Genomic DNA, 27995 nt, shown 5'->3' on the forward strand with positions numbered 1-27995 from the left:
TGCTTTATAGCATATTATTAATAATAATAATGAATAAAATTAAATAATTATTTAAGAAATAAAATCGGAATCAGCAAATGGTTACGTTGCTAGACTTCAACACAGTTGACTGTGGTTCAAATCCTGGGTGAGGTAGCTTAAAACTCATGCTGGGTGTGTGTGCATGTGTGCCCAAAATCCCAAGAGGAGAATGGAGGAGAAGGGATTGTGGCATGACCATTGCCCCTTGTGGGGTGATTCCTCGCTTTCTGTCTCTCTGGCAAGTACATGCACCCTAATTCAAAAATCACTAGAAAAACAAAATAAGTAGAAATAAATAAAATCTATGAAAATCATGAACATAAATGGAATTTGGTAACTAGAGCTGCTTTACTATGTACAAGATGCTGTAGTAGCTAAGAATATTACTATAGTACATTTATAACCAAATATAATTAACAATAGAGTAACTTGATTTGTTTTTGCTGTCTGCCTGTACTATTTATTTTATTTTTTTTTTTTTGGGCGATTTTTGCTATAGGGCATGTGCACTCACCAGAGAGACAGAGAGACAGGCCGAAAAAGAGGAATTCACCCCTCGGTCGTGCTGCAATCCCTTCTCCTCCATTCTCCTCTTGGGAGTTTGGGCACACATGCATACATGCCAGTGTGAGTTTTAAGTCATCAGGTCTGGGATTTGAACTATGGTCGATTATGTGGGAGTCCAGTGATATAACAATTACACCATTTGCTGGTCCCTATCTATCCATTTTAACTGTCTGTTTCTAGCCTAATTTTATAATCACTGAACTGGTCTCTCTTTGTTCCTTACAAGAGGGACTATTGCTCTTACTTTAGAACAACTGGTTTGGGACCCGCAGATGACATAATGGTTACATTGCTGGACTCCAAACTAGTCGACTGCGGTATGAGTCACGGACCCGGCAGCTTGAAATTCATGCTGGGCATGTGTGCATGCATGCACACTCAAGATCCTGAGAAAAGAATGGAGGAGAAGGGATTGTGGTATGGCCATCCCCCCCAAGGGTGAATTCTCACTTTCTGCCTCTGTCTCCTGTGAGCACATGTGCCCTATAGCAAAAATCTCTCTGGGGAAAAAAAAAAAAGAACAAATGGTTTATTTTATTTATATGATATATAGGTACTATGAGAAATTACCCCTTCGTATTTAAGTGATGTCTCTACCTTTTCTACTCTATTTTGCGTTGGACAACTTTTATATTGCATTTTATATTCATTTGGTCATATACAAATTTGCATCTAATGAAATTAACCTGCAAACTAAGCAATTTCTTTCCACTTTCAAACTAAAATAAAAAAAAAAAAGCAGTGCAATTTGAAATATTACATTCAAAGCAATGTTATCTATTTTTGACTCTATCAGTGAAAATCAGCCTATTTTTAGGCAGGACATAATTCTAGACCAGTGTTGTCTAATAAAACTTCCTGTGACGACAGGAATGTTCTGAATGCACACTGTCCGATATGCTAGCCATAGCTACACATGGCAGCTGAACACTTGAAATCTGGCTACTGGGACTGATTGTGTCAATTTTTAGTTTTATGTCATTTTAATGAATTTAAATGTAAACAGCTGGCTCTGCCAGTGGCTAGCATACTGGACAGTCCTAGATGTAGCGGTCAAGTGGGGGATACTGATGTTTATTTTGTTTTTCAAGTTTACTTTTCCAACCTCAGATATTGAAGGGAGTAATTTTAAATAGGTTAATCAAGTGAAAGTAAAATAACTAGTCCTCTGAGAACTTCTGAGGAACCTATTGTGTCTTTGATCTGTTCAGACTGCATTATCTCGGGATAATGAGGATGCTCCCTACCTGCTGGGAAGCCGATGCAGCTCTCTCTTCTGCCTGACTTAGTCGTCTTTGAAGTCTGTTGGCTTTTTCTTGATGCTCTAGAATTAATTTTTCATTCTATGGAAAGGAAATAGAAAACAAACAAGTTAGAAATCTGTATGTGACATGGAGATGTTTTTGGAATTATCAATGGTGAATCTGGACACAATTACCACTTACAGACCACAAAGAAAATATCTTCAAGTTTACATTTTTCCAGTTGTGAGCTTCAAGGTACAAAGTTCGTTTTACATTCTTAGTAAATTCTCTTTTTTTCCCTGCATGCCAGCAAAGAAAGTGAATTTAAAAATCCAAAGCAAAGAGTCAGAAGAATAGGCTCAATTTCTGATCTCTTAACTTTGAGATGCTAGGTCACTACTTCAGAACCACCTGGAAAGTTTGTAAAAACATGGACTGCTAGACCTTACAACCTGAGCTTTAGTAGGGTTCAGATAAATTCTGTTCCTTTTTTTTGGAGAGGTTTTTGCTATAGGGTGCATGCACTCACCAGAAAGACAGAGAGACAGACAGAAAGCGAAAAATCACCCCCCTGGGGGGGATGGCCAAGCTGCAACCCCTTCTCTTCTATTCTCCTCTCCGGATCTTGGGCATGCAGGCACATGCGCCTGCTATGAGTTTAAGCCACTGAGTCCAGGACTTGAACTGTGGTCAACTACATGGGAGTCCAGCAACATAACCATTATGCCAACTGCTGGTCCCAAATTCTGTTCCTTTAAAAAAAATTATTTATTTTATTTGGGGCCAGCAGGTGGCATGGTGGTTAAAGACATGAACTCCCACATGGTCAACCATGGTTCAAGTCCTGGACCTGATGACTTGCTTTCTCACTTTCCTCTCTCTCCCTCTCTGCCTCTCTCTAGTGAGTGCATGTGCCCTATGGCAAATTTAAAAAAGAGTAATAAATAAAATTAAAATAATTCTATAAAAATAAATATATTTAAAAAATTTATTTATTTATCATTATTACTATTATTTTTAAATTTGACTACAGAGAGAGAGAGGGAAAGTGAGAAAGCAAGCTGCCAGGTCTGAGACTCGAACTGCAGTCGGCCAATTGGAATCCAATTCCATACCACCTGCAGCCTTGCATTCTGTTTCCCAATGTTCCTCAAGATATCTGCATACTTGAGAGGCTAAGAGGGTCAAGAGAGTTATTGGCATTGTCATGGGTTGAATTGTGCCTCCTAGAAGTCACTGAATTCCCAACCCCTAAAGCCTGTGAATATGACCTTATTTGGAAATAGTCTTTGCAAGATCAGGTCAATATGAGGTCATCAAGATGGGCCATAATCCTTATGACTAACATCTTCAGAAAGAAGGTAAATTTAGACACAGAGACAAAAGTGTACAGAGGGAAGACAGTGGGGGACCAGTTCCAGCTCAGCAGTAATATACTGCTCAAGAAATGCCAGATCTCACGTGGCAATCTGAATCCCTGGCCTGATCAGCCCAAAACACACCAGGCATGCATACAAGTGCCCAGGATCCCACAGGCTGGAGTACTGGAGGAAAGGGAACACAGTGCGATGAGGCCCTGTGGAGGGGCCTACACACACTCTCCATGAATTAAAAAAAAATTGACAAAAATTTAAAATTAAAAACGAACAAGAGAGGCCAGCAGATGAGATGGTGATCAAGGCACTGGACTCCCATGGCTAACTGTGGTTCAAATCCTGGACCTGGTGACTTGAAAATCATGCCAGGTGAATGTGAGTGCATGCCCAAAATCCCAGGAGGAGAATGGAAGAGAAGAGACTGTGGTGTGTCAATCCCCCTGGGAGGGAGGGTGAGTTCTCATTTTCCTCTGTTTCTCTCTAGCTCTCTCCTCTCCAGCAAGTGCATGCACTCCTATGGCAAAAACCTTAAAATAAATGAGCAAGAGGCTTAAAGGGCCAATTTGTAAGAGGATATCTAAATGGACAATTTAGGAACAATATTCAAGCTTTTCTTTTCTTTTCTTTTCCTTCCTTCCTTCCTTCCTTCCTTCCTTCCTTCCTTCCTTTCTTTCTTTCTTTCTTTCTTTTTCCTTAAAAAAAGGGGGAGAGACGATATTCAGAAACAGAGAACACAATCCACAAGTTAAGGAACACCTGAAGTTACCAGAAACTTTGAGACAGCATGGAACAGATTCGCCCTCGCCACCCAGAACGCACACTGCTACCTCTCAGTTTTGTACTCTAGCCCCCAGAACCGTGAGACAATGGTTTTTCAGTTGTCTAAGTCACCTAGTTTGGAATGCTGTATCACAGCAGGGACTACACGGACATCACGAATACGAACATGTCACAGCATCCTGTAGTGCAGAAGAATTCAAATACTCTATGAATGAAGAAAAGTGTTAATTCTTTCTACATTTACTTGGTTATAACATGCTCCTGAGGAAAAGTATTTTTGTACAGCTGAAATTGTTATGTAGCTTTTAATGTTACTTGTCTGAAATAGAAATAATTAACATAAACACAGTAAGGAATAGCTAGAAAAAGCCCTTTTTATGAGGAACTATTATAGGTAGTTCCTATGTCCTAACATATAAGTGATAAGAGTGAATGTCATGTCTTATAATATAAATACTGAAATAACAGTATCCTGTTAAAATTATATTATGTTTGTTATTATGCACAAAAGCAAAATTAAATTTTATGAAGAGAACCATATTGGTTGTTCCAATTTATGATGTTTAAATATGTCATCTTAGAATTTAAGAGGCACGTCATATATTGGGGGGGAATCCTATCATTTGTAACAATTGTTTTCACATCCATACTCAGACTATGTAGAATGTACATTTTTCTATGCTGCTACTGTGATTAAGGAACAGTTCAGATTGGGTATATCATAATATATGAAAACAGTCCTTTTCAAGAGATCATTTTGTTGCTTTTGATCTTCCAATAATATTAACATTACTGTGTTGACTACCTTCCTTTAAATTTTTCACAATTTTAGGGGCCGGCAGGTGGTGTGGTGGTTAAGGGTGCTTGACTCCCACATCGCTGACTGTGGTTCAAGTCCTGGACCTGGCAGCTTGCTTTGTCACTTTCTCTCTCTCTCTCTCTCTCTCTGTCCCTCTCTGGTCAAATTAAAAATAAATAAAGTTAAATAAAATAATTCTTTAATTTTTTTTTTCACAATTTAAAAAAGATTTATTAATTTAATTGAATTTATTATTTTTTCTAAAAGGAATTATTTATTTAATTTATTTATTCATTTATTTTAATTTGGCTAGAGAAAGATATACATAGAGGTGGGGGGAAGTAAGAAAGCAAGCCACCAGGTCCAGGACTTGAACCATGGTCAGTCATGTGGGAGTCCAGCACCTCAACCACCATGCCATCTGCTGGTCCTATTAGTATTATCTTTTAAAGAATTACTTATTTAATATTATTTATTATTATCATTTAAAAAATTTGACCAGAGAGAGACAGAAAGAAAGTGAGAAAGCAACCTGTCAGGTCTGGAACTTTAACTGTGGTCTCTTTATTTATTATTATTATTTTTTAATTCGGCCAGAGAGAGAAAGGCAAAGTGAGAAAGCAAGCCTACAGGTCTGGGACTCAAACCACAGTCGGCCTTGTGAGAGTCCCGGGCCTTAACCATCATGACACCTGCCCGCTTTTTTTTTTCCTTCTTTTTTTGGAGAGGTTTTTGCTATAAGGCGTGTGCGTTTGCCAGACAGAGAGAGACAGAGAGACAGAAAGCGAGAAATCACCCCCTAGGGGGATGGCCACGCCGCAATCCCTTGTCCTCCATTCTCCTCTTGGGATCTTGGGCACGCACACACACGCGCCTGACGTGAGTTTAAGCCATCAGATCTGGGACTCAAACCGTGGCCGACTACATGGGAGTACAGTGACATAGCCATTACACTAACTGCTGGTCCCAATACAAGAGTATTTTAATGGCTATTTTAAAATTGTTTTCTAAATGGCTAATATCCATTTATAATTCCATGATATTTAATAATTTCACTATGGCTTCTGTAATAGACCACAGAGAGATAGTGGACTATCTGCCCTATTAATGGAATTCCAACAAATGCATTTGAAGTTAAAATGTCAAATGAAGGACTAGAATTCTAGAAAGCCCCAATCATAATCCAGACATTGTTTACTTTTTAAAATAAAACAGAATATTTGTTGCCTGGCCTGATTTTTTCTAAAGTTTGTTGTTTATTTATTTACTTATTTATGAGAGAAAGAAAGAGAGAGAGAGAGAGAGAGCGATTGACTGATTGATTCTGACAAGGTCTCCGCGTGGTGTGGTTCTCCTGTCCCTGCCTTCCACTCAGCCAGGATTACAGGCACATATTACTGCATCCAGCCTGTTTGATGTTGGGCCATGAACTGAACCTGGCTCTCCAAGAAGCAGCATCTTAGCAGAGGGCGCCACTGTGGCTGAGCCAATTGTTTACTTTGGTAAAACCTCAAATAAATAAATAAATAAAGAACTCTAGCTAAATTTACTTCTGAGACATTAATCTAAAAATATTTTCAGATATTCCACTAAGCATTTTCTATGTGTCTTTTGTGATGAATTAAAACAAAAGGAATGAGCTAAAAATATTAATAGAAATTTATTAAAAATAAATAGTAATAAAGAAGATCCTAGCAGATTCTCTGAGATGTTGTACAAGTCCCCCTGGTAAAACTGAAATAAGGCCTCTGCCTTTTATCATTTGCATATAATGAATCACTGATTTTCAAAGCTTTTATTCACATTGTATTATGTGTGCACTTTCAGGGTTATGGATGATTTCTGTATGGTTATTTCCAAGTAGAGAATTAATTTGGATTTGGCTCAGGTAAAATTCTCTAACATGTGTATCAAGCTGCAGTACAAAGGACTTCCCAGGGGAGTCGTTATCTTACCTCAACTACCTTTTCATTTGCCATTTCCAGCTGAGAAAGCAGCTCTTGGGTATGAAGTTTCTGTCGACTCAGCTCACTCCTATTCATCAAGTGAGAGAGAAAAGGAAAAAAAGAAAAAGTCCATTAATATAATTGTTTAAAATGTAGAAGAGAATTATTTATTAGTGAGCCACATGCTCATGTTTTGAACAAAAATATCTCAATGTACAAAATAAGCTTGTTTTTATTTATTTTAATAATTTGCATTTTATTTTTTCCAAAAGGACAGTTCTTCAGTCCTTAAAGCCTCAGCTCCTTACATGGCCTTTGGTGGAGGGTGAGGGGCAGCACCTGCAGGTCTCAATCGAGGTGGAGGCATTCTGTCCTTTTGAGCCTCACGAGATCAGTTCCTACCTACCTTGCTACAAATGGCACAAGTCACACAGTAATGCAGTTCACACACAGCTTGGGGAGCACATAGGCATTGAAGGCACTTGCTTGGGCCTTTACTCAGCAGCCCTGTCTTTGGGCACACATAGGGCACAGTTCGTGTAGCAAGTAGGCTGCACGTGGCATGGCTGTTGTTCCTTCTTGACTTCGTCATCTTGGAAGTGAGACCCTGTGAGTGGCACAAATTCACTTATAAAACACGTTTTTATTTTTATTATTTACGTATGTATTTACTTTTTTGGCCTGTCTCAATGGCATGTTTATTAAACAGATGCTCACGAATGATTTTTACAACATCAAATCTCCCTTACCAAGAAAAAAAATGGACATCACAACAAGGTTGATGGGTCTAGATGATTTCCTCCATTTTCTGGAGGTCAAAGCCAGGGTCATCACTTGTCTTCCTCATCCTGGTGATGATCTGATTTCATCTTCTTCACCCTTCTCTGGCCAAGTGTCCCCGGAAGGCTGCTTGGATTTTGAGAGCAACATTCTCCTTCCCCTTCTCTTCCTCAGGAGACTCTAAGATGGTGACTGTATCTCTTCCTCTTACACAGACGTCAGAGACTTTCCTTGTTCAGACTCACATTTCTCAGGTGGTTCTTGCTCCTTGAATGTATGGTTGTTATAGAAGTGGTCATCTATCTTCATCTATCTTTGTCCCCCATTCTGCTGGATCAAAGCTGGTTTTCTCTCTCTTCTCCAGAAGGTTCTAAATAGGCTGCTGGAAAAGCTGGCATATTGTTGGGTTGCTCCCTCAGAATCTCGTGAGCCAGCCCTTCGAGAAGATTCCCATATTCTTGGGGAATTCGGTAGTGGGTGTTGGAGAATGGAATTGATATCTTTGGAAGACCGGGCCATGGTACCTCCTCTCCTCTTCCAACTGGAGGTGATGGTCATTTTTATTTTTTTAAAGAATTATTTAATTTTATTTAGTCATGCATTTATTTTAATTTGACCAGAGAGACAGAGAGAGAGAGAGAGAGAGAGAGAGAAAGAGAGAGAGAGAAAGTGAGAAAGACCAGGTCCGGAACTCAAACCATAGTTGGCTATGTGAGAGTGTCTAGCACCTTAACCACCCACCACCTGCTGATCTCCCAAACTCACTTATTAATAGATCACATTGTGAAAGACACTTTTTTTTTAATAAAATGCGCATATATCCTCAAGGTTGTTGTACAATATATATGTACTTAATACTATTGAAGTACATACTTAAAAATAGTTAAGATGATATCAATAAATTTTGTTTTATGTATATTTATCACAACTAAAAGTTTTATTATAATGTTAAACATCATAATTTATTTTAAATATAATTTTTTTTTTTTTGCCAGAGGGCGTGTGTGTGTGTGTTCAGCATACTTTTCAAGCCACTAGGTCTAAGACTTAAAATGTGTAGATGGTCATGTGGGTTTAACCACTTAAACCTTAACCATTGTGCCATGGGCTGGCTTGAAAATGGTAAAGTTCTGTTAAGTGTATTTTACCACAATAAAAACACAAAATGAAAACACACACATATATATATATATATATTTTTTTTTTTTAGAGGTTTTTGCTATAGGGCGCATGTGCTTGCCAGAGAGACAGAGAGACAAAAAGTGAGAAATCACCCCCCAGCGGGGGATGGCCACACAACAATCCCTTCTCCATTATCCTCTTGGGATCTTGGGCACACACGCACATACGCCCGGCATGAGCTTAAGCCACCGGGTCTGGGACTTGAACTGCGGTCAACTACGTGGGAGTCCAGCGACATAGCCATTATGCTAACTGCTGGTTCCCCCCTTCTATTTTTAAAAGAAATATTTATTTATTTAATTTCATTTGTTACTATTTTTTGTTTGATCAGAGTGAGACAGAGAAAAAGAAAGGGAAAGGGAGAAAGAAAGCCACCAGGTCTAGGACTTGAACTGTGGTCAGCCATGTAGGAATCCAGTGCCTTTAACCACAGCACCTGCCAGCCCCAAGCTACTCTTCTTAATTACATACATTTTTATAATTCATATATTATATAGCACTTCTTAGGTGTGCCCAACTTTTGGAATTTTAAGGTAACAATCGCTTTAACGTAATTTCAGTACAGTATATTCATAATTGGTATTTGTGTTTTGGTCCTGTATAAGCTAAATTTTGTTCATTCAATTCCTTTATGCATCACTAACTAAAATGATCTTATGTAGGGAACTGTCATCTTTTTTACTTTTTGACATGAGCATTATATTGCCCTTGGCTAGAGATTACTTCAACATCCTAGGTTAAGAGTCGATACAATGGGGGATCAGCAGGTGGTGGTTAAGATGCTGGACACTCCAGGAACCAGCAGTTAGCGTAATGGCTACGTCGCTGGACTCCCACGTAGTCGACCGCGGTTCGTGTCCCGGACCCGGTGGCTTAGAACTCATGCCGGGCGCATGTGCGTACGTGCCCAAGATCCCGAGAGGAGAATGGAGGAGACCAGATTGTAGTGTGACCATCACCCCTGGGGAATGATTTCTCGCTTTCTGTCTCTATGTCTCTGTCTGTCTGTCTGGCGAGCGCACGTGCCCTATAGTGAAAACCTCTCCACAAAAAAAAAAATAAGATGCTGGACACTCCCACATGGCCAACCACAGTTTGAGTCCCAGACCTGGTGGCTTGCTTTCTCACTTTCTCTCTTTCTCTGTATCTCTCTCTGGTCAAATTAAAATGAATGAATGAATGAAGAAATAAAATTAAATAAATAATTACTTTTTTTAAAAAAGTGGATACAATGTGATCTTGAAAATACTTAAATCAGTGGCCAGCAGGTGATGTAGTGGTTAAGGGCACTGGACTCCCACATGGCCAACTGGTTCAAGTCCTGGACCTGGCAGCTTGCTTTTTCACTTTCCCTTGCTCACTCTCTCTCTGTCCCTCTCTGGTCAAATTAAAATAAATAAATAAGTAATGTTAAATAAAACAATTCTTTAAAAATAAAATATATAACCTAATCAGAATTTTGGCAAGATGGCTGTGTAGAGGAGCCCACTTTCTTCCCACTAAAAAGAACCAAAATTAAATTATAAAAAAGTAGGGGACCAGCAGGTTAAGGCATTGCACTCCCACATGGTGGACTATGGTTCAAATCACAGACCTGGTAGCTTGAAACTCAGCCAGGCATATGTGTGTACATGTCCAAAATCCCCAAGGAGAATGGAAGAGAAGAGATTGTGGTATGGCCATCCCCCTGGGATGACCTGTTGTTTTCTCTCTGTCTTTCTCCAGTGTTCACGTGTGCCCTATGTCAAACACCTTAAAAAAAAAAAAAAAAACAGGTGCTATTCACTCAGGGTATTTGAGGAAATGTTGGTGTATAGCAGGGTTGTGGTAGAGAGGCTGTGGTGCCTCATGACTCAGGATGGACATAGAAAGAAGGACAAACACCAGCCCCCCTGCCCCAAATGGGAACACCTTAGAAAAAAATGAATTTCTTGTGCCAGGAAAAAGGTGAGTGGGAGGTCCCCAAGATCTCCTATTGATGCCATGGATGCCTCAAGTCCTCATAGGCCCGAGTCCTATTTGGGGAGCCCCTGGAGTCCACATTACCACATTGCCACAGAGAGAGAGTGCAATCCATGTTCTGTCCTTCCCCACCCGGACTGCTGCTGTGCAGCACCATCTTCTGGCTCTGCTCACCTGCAGCCTGCCAAAACAGGCTGCTGCTTCATGGCCAACTGTGTGTCAGTGCCAGGAGTTGCCCTATCTACCTGTGGCATGCTGAAACAGTCTGGCAACCCTCCCTTAGCCCTGAGTTGGAGAGACATTGTCCACCTGTGAATTTGCCCTGCTTTTAAAAGAGCCAAGTCCCAGTTGGCAGACCAGTCCCACAAACTCCTGTAGCCTAGACCACTCAGGTACTCATAGACATTGCTGACAGTGACTACTGCTGAAGAAACTGCACCGACATTACACTACTACATCCACACAGAACCAAAGTAAACACACTCCACCCAACTGACATCCTAAGACCCATGTCTAAGAAAGAGTCTTTCATTATGAAAGCCACATTATAAAATTAGCAGTGGCAATTGTTTTACCAGATGCACAAATTTAGAAATAGGATCACAAGAAACATGAAAAAGCAAGGTAATATGACACCTTCAGAGAACATAATTATTCTCCAGTAACAGATCCCAAAGCAAAGAAAATCTATAAGATACCTGAAAGGTAATCTGAAATAATTATCTTAAGGTAGCTCAGTGAGATACAAGAGAATACAGATAGACAATTGAATGAAATGAAGAAGAATAATTCATGATCTGAATGAGAAATTCAACAAAGAGATAGATATCACAAAAAACAAACAAACAGAAATCTTGGAGCTGAAGAATTCATGAATAAAATAAAATGAAAAAAACAACAACAAACAACTGAAAGCTTCAATAAGGAGAATAAAAAATTTATGGGGCCAGCAAGTGGCATGGTGGTTAAGGTGCTGGATTCCTACATGGCTGACCATGGTTCAAGTTCCAGACCTGGGGGCTTGAAAATCAGAGGGGTGCATGTAGATGCGTGCCCAAAAATCCTAAGAAGAGAATGGAGGAGAAGGGATCGCGGCAGTGATTTCTCTCTCCCTCTCTCTCCTGAGTGCATACACTTTATGGCAAAAAATATCTTACTAAAAAGAGATTTTGTGAACTTGAAGATTAGTCACTTTAAATAATACAAATATATAATAAAGCAAAAAGAATGAAGAAGGCCTACAACACTTAAGGGACACTATTAAATTAACCAATATTCATATCATCAGAGTCCTAGAAGAAGAAGAGACAAGAAAAGGCACAGAAAACCTGTTTAATAAAATAATAGCAGAAAACTTCCAAAGTCCTGGTAAAGATATGAACATTCAATCCAGGATGCCTAAACGTCCCCAAATAAACTCAACACAAAAAAACCTTTTCTAAGGCATATCATAGTCAAACTATTAAAAGTAAAGACAAAATTCTGAAAACAATAAGAGACATATATCACATCACATATATTGAATAAGAGAATTCCCATTAGATTAACAGCAGATTTCTCAGTAGAAACCTTACAGGGTAGGAGAAAATTGGATGATATAGTCAGAATGCTCAAAGAAAAAAACCCTGCTAGTCAAGAATACCATACCCCACAACTTATTCTTTAGGAATGATGGAGAAATAAAGACTTTCTCAGACAAACAAACAAGGAGAATTCATTACTAGATCAACCTTACAAGAAATGCTTAAGGCAGTACTACATGTAGAAATGAAAAGACTCTATCATCATAACAGTATGTAAAAACATAAAATTCACTGTTTAAAGCAGACATAAATGAGAAAGAAAAAAGTCATCAAACTTTATCAATATATAAAACTATCAATAAGATAAACAATAAGGGGGGATGAGACAAAAATAGAAAATGATAAAATGATAGGGTAGGCTCTTAACTTATTATAATAACTTTGAACATAAATGGATTAAATTCCCCAGTTAAAAGATACAGATTGGCTGAATGGATTTTAAAAACAAGACCCAACTAAATGCTGCCTACAAGAAACTCATCTCACCAGCATGAACACATATAAACTGAAAATGAAATGATGGAAAAAAATATGCCATGCAAATGAAAACCAAAAGTGACCAGGAGAAGAGTACTATATTTATATCAGGTAAAATAAACTTTAGGTTGAAAACTTTAACTTACATAATTCCATAATTTTGTAATGTTAAAGGGATTAGATCAACAGGAGGGTATAATAGTAAGTATACGTACACCCAATATTGGACCACCTAATTATGTACACTAATTATTATTAAGTCTGAAAGGAAAGATAAACTACAATATTAGCTGAGTACTTCTAACACATCACTTTCCTTTTTTTCCCTTTTTTTTTTGAGAGGTTTTTGCTATAGGGCATGTACGCCCTATAGACAGAGAGAGACAGAGAGACAGAAAGCAAGAAATCACCCCCCAGGTGGGAAGGCCACGCCACAATCCCTTCTCCTCCATTCTCCTCTCGGGATCTTGGGCATGCATGCACACGTGCCCGGTGTGAGCTTAAGCCACTGGGTCCAGGACGCCAACCTCGGTTGACTACATGGGAGTCCAGCGACATAGCCATTATGCTAACTGCTGGTCCCAACACATCACTCCCAAGAGCAGATATCATGTAGACAGAAAATCAACAAAGAAACATTGGGGTTAAACTATGCACTAGACCAAATGTACGTAGCAGATACCAATAAACATTTCATCCATGGCTGGAGAATGCAGTCTTTTCATTGGCACATGGAACATTCTCCAGAATAGGCCATATATGAGGCCACAAAACAAGCCTTAATAAAACAAACAAAAAATAAAACCACAACCCTGACACTAGGGTTGGTTCCATGGCCTAGTGGCTAAGGGAACTGTCATGGTCAACCATGTGGTTTGAATCCTGACCCCAGAGGCTTGAAAAACATGCCAGGCATGTGTGCATGTGTGCCCATGCCCCCTTAGAGTTGCTTTCCCCCCTCCTTTTCTCTTTGTCTCTCTCTGGTGAGCACAATCAACCTCTGACCTTTTTCTTTTCTTAAGATTTTTGCCATAGAGAGAGATAGACGGAAAGTGAGAATTTGCCCCCTTCCCACCCCGGGGAAAGGGGGGGGTGGCCATGCTGCAATCCCTTCTCTTCCATTCTCCTCCTGGTATTTTGGGTACACACATACAGGTGCCCAGTGTGATTTTCAAGCCACCAGGTCTGGGACTCTAGCCACAGTCAGCCATGTGAGAGTCCACTGCCTTAATCACCACAACACCTGCTGGCCCCTCCAGCAAATTTTTTTGAAAAGACATAAAGTAAATAAAAAGATAATAACAAAATACCCAAACCTATGGAATATATAGCAAAAGTAGTACTCAGAGAAAACTTTACAGCAATAAGTACCTACATTAAAGAAATCAAAAGATTTCAAGTAACCTAATGATACAACTGAAGGAACTAGAAAAACAAGAATAACCAAACCCAAAACTAGTAAAAGGAAAGAAATAATAAAAATCAGAGGAGAAATAAAAAAAACCCTGAGACTAAAAAAATATAAAAGATCAATGAAACAAAGAGGTAGTTATTTGAAAAGAAAAACAAAATCAACAAATCTTTAGTTACACTAACAAAAAGACAGAAAAGGGGCCAGCAAGTGGTGTGGTGGTTAAGGCACTATCCCACATAGCTGATGGCAATTTGAATCCTGGACCTGGTGGTGTGAAAATCACAACAAAGAAGGGGCTGATAGGTGGCATGGTGGTTAAAGGTGCCAGACTCCCACATGGCTGACTATGGTTCGAATCCTGGACCTGGTGGCTTGTTTTCTGGCTTTCCCTCTCTCTCTCTTTCTCTCTGTCTCTCTCTGATCAAATTACAACAAATAAATAATTTTTTGTAAAAACAAAGAAAATCACAATGAATGAATGAATGAATGAATAGATGTTTAAAAAAAAAGAAAAGGTTGTCGGTGGTATGGTGGTTAAAGTGCTAGACTCCCACATGGTTGACTATGGTTTGAGTCCCAGACTTGGAAGCTTTCTCTCTCTGGTCAACTTAAATAATAATAATAAATAAAATAAAATGAATAATTCTTAACAAAAAATGAAAAAAAGAGAAAGAACAGATAAAATCAGAGACAAAAAGATGACATTATATCTGATACCACAGACATACAAAGGCTCGTTAGGGACTATAATGTACAACTGCATACCTACAAATTGGAATATGTATTAATCAATTTGATAAATTCCTGGATGCATACAAACTATCATGATTGAACCTCAAAGAAACAGAAAATTTGAACAGACTAGTAATGAGCAATGAAGCTGACATAGTAATAAAAGTCTTCTAACAAAGAAAAGTGCAAGAATGAATGGCTTTACTACTGAATTTTACTAAACTTTTAGAAAACAACTAACTCTGGGCCGGCAAGTAGCATGGTGGTTAAAGGGTTGGACTCCCACATGGGCGACCACAGTTTGAGTCCCGGACCTGGTGGCTTACCCTTTCACTTTCCCTCTCTCTCTTTCTCATCAAACTGGAAAATAATAATAATAAATAAAGTTGAATAATTCTTTTAAGAAAAGAAAAAAACATAACTCTAATTTTTTTTTTTTTTTTAAGAATTATGTTTTTTTGGACCAGCAGATAGCGTAATGGCTATGTTGCTAGACTCTCATGTAGTTGACCACAGTTCATATCCTGGACCCAGTGGCTTAAACCCACACTGGGCATGTGTGCGTGCATGCCCAAGATCCCAAGAAGAGAATGGAGGAGAGGGTATTGCAGCATGGCCATCCCCACTAGGGGGTGATTTCTTGCTTTCTATCTCTCTGTCTCTCTCTGCCTTCCTGGTGAGCACATACACCCTTTCGCAAACATGTCTACACAAAAAAAAAAATTATTTTTTTTAACTTTTTTATATAATTGTTTGTTTATTTATTTATTTATTTATTTATTTAAATTTGACCAAGAATGACAGAGTGAGAGAGAGAGAGAGAGAAAGAGAGAGAGAGAGAAATTAAGAAAGCCAGCCACGAGGTCCAGGACTCGAACCGCAGTCAGCCACTTGGGAGTCCAATGCCCTTAACCACCACTCTGCCTGCCGGCCTCTACTAACTCCAATCTTCAAATAATTCCAAAAATTGAGAGGGAGATATTCTAAAATAATTTTACCAAGCCAGAACTGCCCTGATATCAAAACCAACAAGGACATAACAACAACAACAAAAAAACTATCAATACATCCCAATATGCCTGATGAATATAGATGAAAAATCTTTACAAAATACTACCAAACTGAATTAAACAGCACGTTAAACATATCGTGCACTGGCCAGCAGGTGTGGTAGTTAAGGCGCTGATTTCCATGAGACAAACTGTGGTTCTAGTCCTGGATCCAACATCTTGAAAATCACAACGAATAAATAGATAGATAGAATGAATAAATGTTTAAGACAATGTCATATACCTTGGCTAATGGGATTTATACCAGGGATGCAAGTATGTTTCAATATATGGCAATAAATAAATGGATCATATCACCTTTTAAAAAATGAACAAAAGTCATATGATCATCTCAATAGATGAGACAAATCATGTGGTTAAATTCAACCTAAAACTCTCAACGAGTTAGATTTAGAAGGAACACATCACAACACAAAAATAAACGCATGACAACCCTATAGTTAACATCACATTGAATAAGAAAAAACTGAAAGCATTCCCTCTAAGATCTAAAACAACAATGAAGTCCGCCTTCATCACTCTTATTCAACATATGTAGTACTGGGAATCCTACCCACAGTAATTGGGGAATGTGAAGAAATAAGAGCAAGTCTAACCACCCTTGACTGCAGATGATATGTTCTTATAAGTAGAAAAATATATGTTGGGACCAGCAGATGGCAAAATGATTATGTCTCTGGCCTCCCACATGGCCAACCGCCATCTGAGTCCTGGACTCAGTGGCTTCAAACTCATACTGGTTGCAGGTGTGTGCGTGCCCAAGATAGCGAGAGGAGAATGGAGGAGAAGGGATTGTGGCGTGGTCATCACCCCTGGGGTGGGGTGGGGTGATTTCTCACTTTCTGTCTCTCCGTTGAGTCCATGAGCGAGCAAAAATCTCACTCTTAAAAAAAAAAAGAAAGAAAAATATATGTAAAGCACTCAGCACAGTGTATACAGAAGTACTCAAATAACACAGTGGCTTTCCCCCTCTAACCACATTATCACTAGCATAAGTGTTTCTAGAACACCACTTTAGTATTTGCTTCCTTAAGCAATAATCTGGGTCTCTGTTTTGGACAAAATAGCCCCAATTTCTCCAAATGTTATATAATTTATCTTTCTAGCCTTGTCTTCATTAGGAGCCTTGCATTTCAGTTGGGCTCTCGCTGTTTTGAAACAAACCATGTATATATCACCTTCAGTTCATGTTTGTGTTACTTTCTTTCTCTCCCTTTTTTAGATTTCTCATTCAAATTTTGCCCATTCTTTAAGACTTCACCCTTTCCTAATTTCTTTGTATGCCTCCTTCTAGTTCTTTTTTTTTTTTAAAGAATGATTTTATTTAACTTTATTTATTTATTTTTAATTTGAATAGAAAGGGATAGAGAGAGAAAGTGAAAAACCAAGCTGCCAGGTCTGAGACTCAAACTGCAGTCAGCCATGTGGGAGTCCAGCGCCCTTAACCACCTTGCCACCTTCCAGCCCCTCCAGCTCATTTTAATCCGGACAGTTCTCTTCCCACATTGAACATTTTATGTATAAAATCTTTATTAGCCCTGCATTATAATGCTAATTACTGGTGTATACACACACACACACACACACACACACACAAATATATATATATATGTGTAAACATGCATGTACAAACATACACACACACATATTCCCCCAGGTAGAAAGGAACCTTAAAATGAAGATTGTTTCTAGTTTCCACAGTATTTATCACAGTGCTTTGTACACACAGATTCAATAAATACTTGCTGACTTATAATTAAATGTCTATAAAAAATTTAACAGAAAATTTAATTCCTTATTTGTTCAACAAACATTTACTGAGGAATCAAACATAAAAGGATATTTTAGATAGATTATTTTTATTTATTTTGATTTATGTTCTATTTTCTATAAAGAATTTGAAGTGGCTAAAAAAAAGGTTATATATTGGGACCAGCAGATGGCATAATGGCTATGTTGCTAGACTCCCATGTAGTCGATTGCGGTTTGAGTCCCAGACCCGGTGGCTTAAACTCACGCTGGGTGCATGTGCATGTGTGCCCAAGATCCTGAGAGGAGAATGGAGGAAAAGGGACTGTGGTGTGGCCATCCCCACTGGGGGGGGTGATTTCTCATTATCTGCCTCTGTCTCTCCAGCGAGTGCACATGCCCTATAGCAAAAACCTCTCAGAAAAAAAAAAAAAAAGTTATATTTCATTTAAGATTTTTTTTTCAATCTTAGGGATGTCTTCTGCAAGAAATTTTAGAAGGTATTAAAGGGTGAAGAGAAAAGTGCTTTTGCCAACTCTATCCTCTGAGACTTTCCTAGAGCCTGCCTGTCAGTGCTTTGCAGTTCCTTATAACCTGTCAGAATATTTCACTGCAGGGATAAAGGAGAGGCCCAGGAGGATGATCCAACTCTGTATTATCTAGGAGACATTTTCCTTTCATTAGAGAACATAATTGAGAGTTCCTTGTATCATGACTGATTTAGGATAAACATTAAATAAGACTTTCCTGAAAGTTTCACAGTGGTATTACAGTTAAACACTTGCCAAGTAAAGCTTATAATCTCTGCTCTGAAAAATTTAAAAAACAGAAACATTCTGACCTATCAGGGATGATTTAAGTGTAGCCTGCCAGAAGGCACTGAGATAGGTACATTTCCCGTTTCTATATGACATTATGGTTCTTTAAAAAAAAAAAAAATTCCCAAAGGCCACATCTGCTCACCAGAGAGAGACAGAGATAAAACACTAGGGATTTTTTTTTTTTTTTTTGGTTTGTTTTAGGTTTTTGCCATAGAGTGCATGTGCTCTCTGGAGAGAAAGTGAGAAATCATGCCCCACCCCCAAGAGGGGATAACCACACCGCAATCCCTTCTCCTCCATTCTTCTCTAGGGATTTTGGGCACACATGCACATGGTGTGTTTTTTTTTTTTTTTGAGAGGTTTTTCGCTATAGGGCACATGCGCTCGCCAGACAGACAGAGAGAGACAGAGAGACAGAAAGCAAGAAATCACCGCCCAGGGGGGATGGCCACGCCGCAATCCCTTCTCCTCCATTCTCCTCTCGGGATCTTGGGCATGCACGCACACGCACCTGGCGTGAGTTTTAAGCCACTGGGTCCGGGACTTGAACCGCAGTCAACCACATGGGAGCCAGCGACATAGCCACCATGCTAACTGCTGGTCCCGCGCCTGGTGTGTTTTAAACCACTGAGTTTAGGACTCAAATGGTGGTTGACTACATGGGAGTCCAGCAAAGTAACTATTAAGCCATCTGCTGATCCCTCTATAAAAGAGTTATAAATTCAGATGTAAAAAATAATTTCTTTGTAATTTTGTAAGTAAAATTTTACTAAGCAATTTACAAACAAAACAATTTATGTTCTATCAAAAGCTTTAAGGACTAACCCACAGCCTGGTGGTTGAGGAGGCTGGATCCCACATGGCCAATCATATGGTTTGAGTCTTAGACCCAGTGGCTTGGGAAACATGCTGGGTGCATAAGCATGGGGATCCAAAATTCCAAAAGGAGGGAGAGATGGAAAAGAAGGGATTGTAGGGTAACCATGCCCCATGGGAAGGGTGGTGACTTCTTGCTTTCTCTCTCTCTCTCTGATGAGCACACATACTCTCTGGCAAATTAAAAAATAAAACAGAACAAAACAAAACAACATGAACTTTAAATGCTTTACAAAACAAAACACTATAATCAATAGTGATAAGTCATCAGATTAGGCCATTTGTGGGTTGTCAGGATCATTCAGTACCACAGGAAGTATTCCCACTGTCCTGACTAGTTTACTTTTACTTTCCCAGGCTTAAAATTGGCACTTCTCCAGCCCATGGCGGCAGGAGGTGAGAGGTGAGAAGAAAAGTCAAGGGCTCCAGTCTGCAGACTCAGACAGGCACTGGGTATTTCACAAGCAACCTGAAACCATATGCAAGATGGTGTGTTTTTACCTTTTCTGGGAAGAGGGCCTATAGATTTTGTCAGATTTTCTAAGAGGTGTGAGGCCTAAGGAAGGAAAAATTTTTTCTGGGCTTTTTGCCTGGAATATATCATTTTTTGTGTGTGTGTGTGTGTGTATGTATGTGTGTGTGTGTGTGTGTGTATGTGTGTGTGCGTATTCATTCATTCTTTCTTTCTTTCTTTTTAACATAAAGGATGGGTTTGCTGGAGTGTTCCAATGTTTAACATCTTCCTTACTCAAACTACAGTCATAATGTATCTTCTACAGTTATTTTTACTTTTGGTTTCATTAATGTGGTACAATAATTATATATATATATATTTTTTTTTTTTTTTTGAGAGGTTTTTGCTATAGGGAACGTGCGTCGCCAGACAGACAGAGAGGGACATAGAGACAGAAAGCGAGAAACCATCCCCCAGGGGGAATGGTCACGCCGCAATCCCTTCTCCTCCATTCTCCTCTCGGGATCTTGGGCACGCATGCACACGCGCCTGGTGTGAGTTCTAAGCTACCAGGTCCAGGACGCGAACTGCGGTCGACTATGTGGGAATCCAGCGACATAGCCATTACGCTAACTGCTGGTTCCCTATTTATTTATTTATTTATTTTTTTGAGCGGTTTTTGCTATAGGGCATGTGTACTCACCAGGAAGACAGAGGGAGACAGAGAGAAAGTGAGAAATCATCCCCCAGGGGGGATGGCCACACCACAATCCCTTCTTCTCCATTCTCCTCTTGGGATCCTGGGCATGCACATACACATGCCTGGTGTGAGTTTAAGCCACTGGGTGCGGTACTCGAACTGCAGTCGACTACAAGGGAGTCCAGCAACATAGCCATTATGCCAACTGCTGGTCCCCAATAATTATATTTTTAAAGTTGATTTGTCCATACCTCATTCAATAATACCCAATAACACTCCAAAATTTTCAACTTTTTATCTTTTTAAATTTTGTCAGAGGGCTCATGGTCTCACCAGAGACAGACAGAAAGGGAAAGGGAAGAAGTACCCCTTAATGGGGCATGGTTATGCCACAATCCCTTCTCCATTTTTCCACCTGGTTGGGATTTGGGACATGCACACATGTGCCTGGAGTAGTTTTAAAGTCACCAGCTCCAGAATTTGAATAGAATAGTTTCATGTGGGATCTGGCTCCCTTGAATCCTAGGCCATGGGACTGGCCCTCCTCTTGGTTTTAAAAGAAATAATAAATTTCTACTTTTGGACTCAAATATGAGTGGTTTATTCAGTATTTGATTGAATTATGTATTTCCAAAACAAGTACAACTGGCACAACATGGTGGGAACTAACATACTGACATTTGTTCATGGGGCCTGAGAAAACGGCCCTACAGAGCAGTCAGTTAGAGGCGCATGAAGAATGCCTTAGGCACTGATTGGCGTGCTTTGTACGGGAATATAGTTCACTGGTTAACTCATTAGTTGATTAAGTGGATATCAGTCCTTTGCTAACCTTATCTTTACTTCAAGGCTACAAAGTAGTTACTATTCTTACGTTGTAAATGGACTGAGATTCAAAGAAGTGATTAATATTCCTAAGGCAGTACAGTGATTGAATAAAAAAAAAAAATGGGGTCATTCCTAGTCCTTACATCAAAACATTTTTCTCAACTAAATCTTCTTCTCCTCTGAAGTTGGGATTACAAGAGATGTTAGTTAGTAAAGCATTATCTGTGACATCATATCAATATTACAAGGCAAAATGAGGATTTTTCTGAAGAATAGCTACTTAATGCTAATATATGACAAAATGGTTAGTATCTGCAAAAACTGTGATCTCGACTTTTTAGCATGGCTTCAGAACACCTGACTCTTAAAAAAGGAAATTCATCCCAGGGTTTCAAAGAATTTCTCATTTGGCCATGGTTCCAGGTTTTTCCTTTCCATCTTCCCTTTCCCTCTAAGATTCCGTATCTACTCTGTGGCTGTAAGTACAATCTTGTTAGGTATCATCTTTGATTCCTCCCTTCTCCTCATCCCCTGTATCTGATTTATCAGTGAGTCCTGTTCTATTTCCCTAGTATATTTCAAAAGTGCCCCCTTTTCTCCAATATAGATTAGTTCTTTCTCTCCACTGCCACTAAAAACACCCTTTTTCTAAGCCATGATCATCTAGTGTCTGGAATACTATGATATTCTTTTTTCTAAAAAAAAAAGTATTTAATTAAATTTATTACTATTATTTAAATTTGATGAGAGAGAGAGAGAAAGCGAGAGAGTGAGCAAGCAAGCCAAGCCAAGCCATCAGGTCTGGAACTCAACCGCGGCCAGCTATGTGAGACCTTAACCACTATACCACCAGCTGGCCCCCCCAATACCATGATATTCTAATGTCTGGCCTCCCTGATTCCATTTTTGTCCCTCCTCCCAGTCTATTTTCCATACAACAGTCAAAATGGTCTTTTAAAAGATCTAAACATGTTTAAAACCCTCCAGTGACTTTCGCAGCTCGCTTTGGACCTTCGTACTTACATATTTTACTGACAATAGTCTGCCCGTGATCCGATCCTTGCCTAGCTCCTCGATCTCACTGCATGGTCCCTCGTGTGCTCCACCTAATCACGCAGGTGGATTCCTTCCTAACCCTGGAGCTTTGTACTTGCTATTCTTCCATCTGCCTGAAATATTTTCCAGTCTTTGTCTTCTTATTTTTCAGGCCTATTTAGATATCACCTTTTCCAGACTACTTTTTTTGGGAAACTGTCCAGCTTGTCTGGATCCTCCCCCTGTCCCAGTCATTCCTACCTCATCACCTCATTTATTTTCTTAATAACACTGAAATGATCTACAATGATTTAGTTATTTGTTGGTTTACTTCCTTGCTATTTGCCTCTCTCCACTAGAATGAAAGCTCTAAAGAAAAAGCTACACAGATGAGGCTTAGAACAGTACCTGGAAAAAGAAAGGTGGTTTTTAGCTTAGGCAAATTTCTTTGGGTTATCAGAAAAGTCATGACGCATTTTTGCATAGAAAAACATAAAAAAACATGCCATGACCCTTCCAATGACCCAATACTGAATTCCACAGAATGGCTGACTAGTTCATTCAATAACATTCCTAATAACCTACATCTTGCTTTTTCAGTTTTTCCTAACTACTTGCTTTCTTACAAAAACTAATGAGATAATTCAGTGATTGTATTTTCAAAATAGCCATCAGGTAGTATAATAAATTTGGGAGGCCAACTGCTAGGAAAACCAATGTATTCCAAAGCTTTATTTATTTATTTAACTATTATTATTATTATTATTTAATTTCATCAGAGAAAGAAAGTGAGAGAGAGAAAGAGAGAGAAAAAAAGTGAGAAAGCAAGCTGCCAGGTCCAAGACTTGAATTGTGGTCAGCCATATGGGAGTTCAGCATCTTTAACCACCATGACACAAGCTGGCCCCCCAAAGCTTATTTATAAAGATTATTCATAGGAACCTTATTTTATTTTTTAAAAAATTATTAATTTTATTTATTATCATTATTATTTTGTTTGCTATAGTGCACATGCATTTACCAGGGAGAGGCAAATAGAAAGATAGAGAAGAAAAATGAGAAAGCAAGCCACCAGGTCTGGGACTCCAACTACAGTTGGCCATGTGGGAATCCAGCATCTTAACCACCAGGCCACTTGCCGGCCCCAGGAAGCTTATTTTAAATAGTTCTTTAGAGAATTAATTAACTCAAAGTTACATGGAAAAGGTAATTTTTTCTTACAATATTTAATTGTGTTTATCTTAAAAGATGATTGGGGGAATTACAAAATTCATCCTTTCAATAATTACTGAAGAGTGCCCGTTACAAGCCATAAACTGTGCTAGGTACTAGCAGGAACAAGATCCAGTAACCGGCAAGTGGAACGTACAGACTACTAGAAATACTGGGAAGCGACCAGGCATAAAGTATAGGTAGTAAATACTATAAAAAGTCTGGGTGCTATGGGAACGCATATGGAGGATTAGGGGATTAGAGCTGTCTCTCCAGAGGAAGTGGGTGTTTAAGCTGATATATGAAAGATAAATAGAAGTAAGATGGACAAAGGCGGGGGAGGAAAACAGGAGTGTTACAGACAATCAAATCCATGTGTGAAGGCCAAGAAATAAAAAAGGATAATAAATTTTGAAAACTGAAAGAGGTTCAGTATAAATGGGATACAGACTGTTACTAGGAGGTGGGGGTAGGGGTGAGAGAGAGAGGAATAAATTGGAAATGCAGGGAAATACTGATCACAAAGGATCCTGAATGTCATGACAGGAAATTAATACTTACCCTGAGTATACTGGGGATATGCTGAAGTACTTTTTAAATTGAAAACAATTTAAAAATTATTATTATTATTATTATTATTATTATTATTATTATTATTTTCTGGTGTGGTAGTATATATTTTTAAACGGGGTCTTGCTATGTTTCTATTATACACTAGCCATGACTTGAGATCCTCCTGCCTCAGCTGCCCTAGTAGCTGGGACTATACCACACCACACCACACTTAACTTTCTTTTTTTTCCCCCAAGGTGGGCCAGGAATTGAATCCAGGCCTCCCACGTAGCCTTGGCCTGCCAAACAGCAGTGTCTGGAGCCTAGAGCACATCGCCCCAGCTGGGATTTAAGTTTTTTAAATTTTTTTATTTCTTAGGTTTTTGCCATAGGGTACATGTCCTCACTAGAGAGAGAAAGAGAGAGGGAAAGTGAGAAATCACACTCCTACACACACACACACACACACACACACACACACGCCTCCAGAGGAGACTGCCGTACCACGATCCTTTCTCCATTCTCCTCTCTAGATTTTGGAAATGTATGTGTGTATATGTGCCTGGTGTGATTTTCAAACTCTGATTCTGAGGCTTGAACTGTAGTTGCCCATGTGGGAGTCCAGCATCTTAACCACATCGCTTGCTGTCCTGGGTCTAAAGTAGTTTAACAAGAGAAGTAACATGATTACATTTGAGCATCAGAAAATCTTGCTGATTACAGCAGGTAAAATAATAAGGAAATAAAACTAGTCAGATTAGTGAGGTACAGCAGTAGCTCTGTGAGCAGGGTTGATGGCTCGAACTATAGTAATTGGAGAGAACTGGAGAGATTCAAGAGCTATTTAGAAGGTAGATCTAATGGCACTGGGTTTAGGGTGTGAGGAGTTGTTCAGGGTCACACCCAGAGTTCTGCTTGAGTCACTGGGAAGATAACATTTCCATTTACTGAAATGGGAAAGATCGGATGAAATAACAGCTGGTAGGGTGAAATAATGGGTTAAAATTTGAATATACTAACTTTGAAGCACCTATGGAAATGTTCAGTAGAGTTGGAAATACACATTATTTCCAAAAATATGGATGATTTCAACATTAGAAGATGTTTTTTATAGTAATAATAATAATTAGCCCCTTTTTTTGTTTGTTTCTATCTTAGAAATCAATGTCCTAGTCCATACTGAAAGAGTATGAACGTGCGCTCTACCTGGCCTTCAATTCTGGATATCAGAATTCACCCACCAGCTGAAATGTTATGGTCATAAGGGTAAAAGCCAGGCTTTCCCTTACAATGTCTTTGTCTTTGAAAACACCACAAATACCTTAAACACACGAGGGGAATTGTGGTTCCTTATTGCATGGGATAAGAGGTTTAAGTCTGGGCGAGTACCTTAGGCTTTATAGCGAATTAGTGTAATTGCTCAGATCATCCTGTTATTATTGAGGCACAGTCTAAGATAAGGATGAGCCACGTAGATTTCGGTTGATATAGCACAAAGGAAAACTCTCTCAACGCATGAAGTCCTTCAGTGATGACTGAAGATTAAATCACATAAGGTTCCATTCTATACCAAGTGAGAGAGTTAAAAACAAAAGGTGTACTATTCATCTCTGGGAAATGATGGATCTGCCAGCTGCAGCAGCGCTTTCTTCGAAACTCTCTTATGACAAATTAACATAGCATGTGCCAGATGTTTTTTTTTCCTGTTGAATTATACTATAATATGCTCCAGTTACTTTTAGTAATTATGCATTTTGTAATCTGCCAGTACCTGCAGCTGCCTCTCATCCTGTTAATTAAAAAAAAAAACAAAAACAAAAAAACCAACACCCCCCAGCTCAAAAAAAAAGTTATGGAAGCCAAATATTACATATGTACAGCCAGGAAATTATAACATTTTAGAGAGTGAAGAGAACTTCTTAGGCTCAAATGCTGTGTAATTCAATACGCATATATGTACACATACACATACACAGAGAGAGAGAGAGAGACAGAGATGGTGTTGGAGAAATACGAAATATTTGGACAATATTACATTTTGTATATTCATTTTGTTTATGCATTTATTCAATATGATTTTATTTGGTAATTTATTTAGATTTTAGGTAAGATGTTAGCTCACAGGCTTGTAGAAGAGACAGACATAAATGATAATTACACAACTCAGTAACTGCCATGAAAAGGAACAGCTGAGTGGTATGAGAGTGTAGGAAGAGGAAAGATTCAACCTGTCAGGAGAATAAAGAAGCCCTTACAGAAAAAAAATGATACATGAGTTAGATCTGGAAAACAGAAATTTTTCCAGGTTGGCAACTGGGAGTGGACATCTATAGAAAGAAATAGCATGTACAAACTAGCCCCAGAACCACCCTGGACTCTGATCTTATTCTTTAAACTGCAGATCCAATCCATCAGCACCTTTTATTATCCCTAAAGTTAAAAAAAAAAAGACTTGCAGCTAATCCATTTTTCTCTTTTTTAGTTGAAGTCACCATCATCTCCTAACAAGACTCTTAGGAAAGCCTTCTAAGTGGTTCCTGCCTTCATTATATCCATATGGCAGCCAGAGGGATTTTTTTCTTTTTTTTAATAAAAAATCAGATTGAGTGACTCCTTTTTTTTTTTGAGAGGTTTTTGCTATAGGGTGCATGCGCTCACCAGAAAGACAGAAAGAAACAGAGAGACAGAAAGAGAGAAATCACCCCCCTGGGGGAATGGCCATGCACAATCCCTTCTCCTCCATTCTCCTCTTAGGATCTTGGGCACGCAAGCACATGCGCCTGGCGTGAGTTTAAGCCACCAAGTCTGGGACTCAAACCACGGTCGACTACATGGGAGTCCAGTGACATAGCCATTATGCCAACTGCTGGTCCTGATTCCTCTTTTTTTAAAAAAAATTATTTATTTAATCATTCATTTATTTTAATTTGACCAGAGAGAGATTGGGGGTGGGGTGGTGGAGAGGGAGAAAGCAAGCCACTAGGGTCCAGGACTTGAACGATGGTCGACCATGTGGGAGTGTCCAGTGCGTTAACCACCATGCCCCCTGCTGGTTTCTGAGTGACTCCTCTTAAAATCATTTAGAATCTTTCTTTCACATTTAACTCTTTTGTTTTTAGAGAGAGGTTTTGCTATAGGGTTCATGTACTCGCTGGAGAGATAAGGGGAGACAGAGAGACAGAAAGAGAGAAATCACCCCCCAGGGTGATGGCCACACCTTAATCTCTTCTCCTCCATTCTCCTCTCGGGATTTTGGGTATGCACAGACAGGCACCAGTGTGAGTTTCAAGTTGCTGGGTCTAGGACTCAAACTTTGGTTGACTACATGGGTATCCAGTGATGTAACCATTATCCCATTCATGAAACATTCCATGTGCTCCATACATTTCCAAACACCTATGTGGCTGCGGTTAGTTATATGGGATCTGTACAACTAGTTCAGGCCAATGGTGGAAAAAGAAAGTGGGACCAGTCGGTTGATCTATCTGCCCATCTATCTGAAGCTGTGTTAATTAAGAGCCTGTGTTCCTCTTCCATCCCTGTTCCAGTGATACTGAAAAACTACCTGCCCTACATGGTGGAATCTCTAGTGGGTGGAAGAGCCTTCCTGCCAAAGTTTTTCCAGATTGGCAACTGGGAAAGGACAGCTAATAAGTTCTTGTAATGTGATGAAGAAAATTTATCTTTGTTGAGCTTAGGCCCTACCTAAGATTTCAGTTCGTTTGCTGTAGTGGCCTTGCTTAACAAAGGACCCTGCCTAAGTCTGATCTCATACGCCTACTGCCTTCACTTACACCCCATTTCTTTTTCTGTCAACTAACCAAGTGCATTCCTG

General features: G+C 39.2%; 1 protein-coding gene and 1 pseudogene across 1 annotated transcript in view; both read right to left on the reverse strand.

Annotated features, from left to right (window-relative positions):
* SCLT1 (sodium channel and clathrin linker 1) overlaps positions 1-27995 on the reverse strand; it is a gene marked incomplete at its 5' end in the record, with an annotated part of 110892 nt that overhangs the window by 4969 nt on the left and 77928 nt on the right. The window contains 2 exon segments of the mRNA XM_014589590.2: positions 1836-1931; positions 6743-6821. Coding sequence (XP_014445076.1) covers positions 1836-1931; positions 6743-6821 — 175 coding nt within the window.
* The window catches only part of LOC102495309 (sperm surface protein Sp17-like), a 22670-nt pseudogene continuing 1940 nt past the window's right edge, over positions 7266-27995 (reverse strand).

The sequence above is a fragment of the Tupaia chinensis genome, unplaced genomic scaffold (assembly GCF_000334495.1).
Source record: "Tupaia chinensis unplaced genomic scaffold, TupChi_1.0 Scaffold000362_1, whole genome shotgun sequence".
NCBI lineage: Eukaryota > Metazoa > Chordata > Mammalia > Scandentia > Tupaiidae > Tupaia > Tupaia belangeri.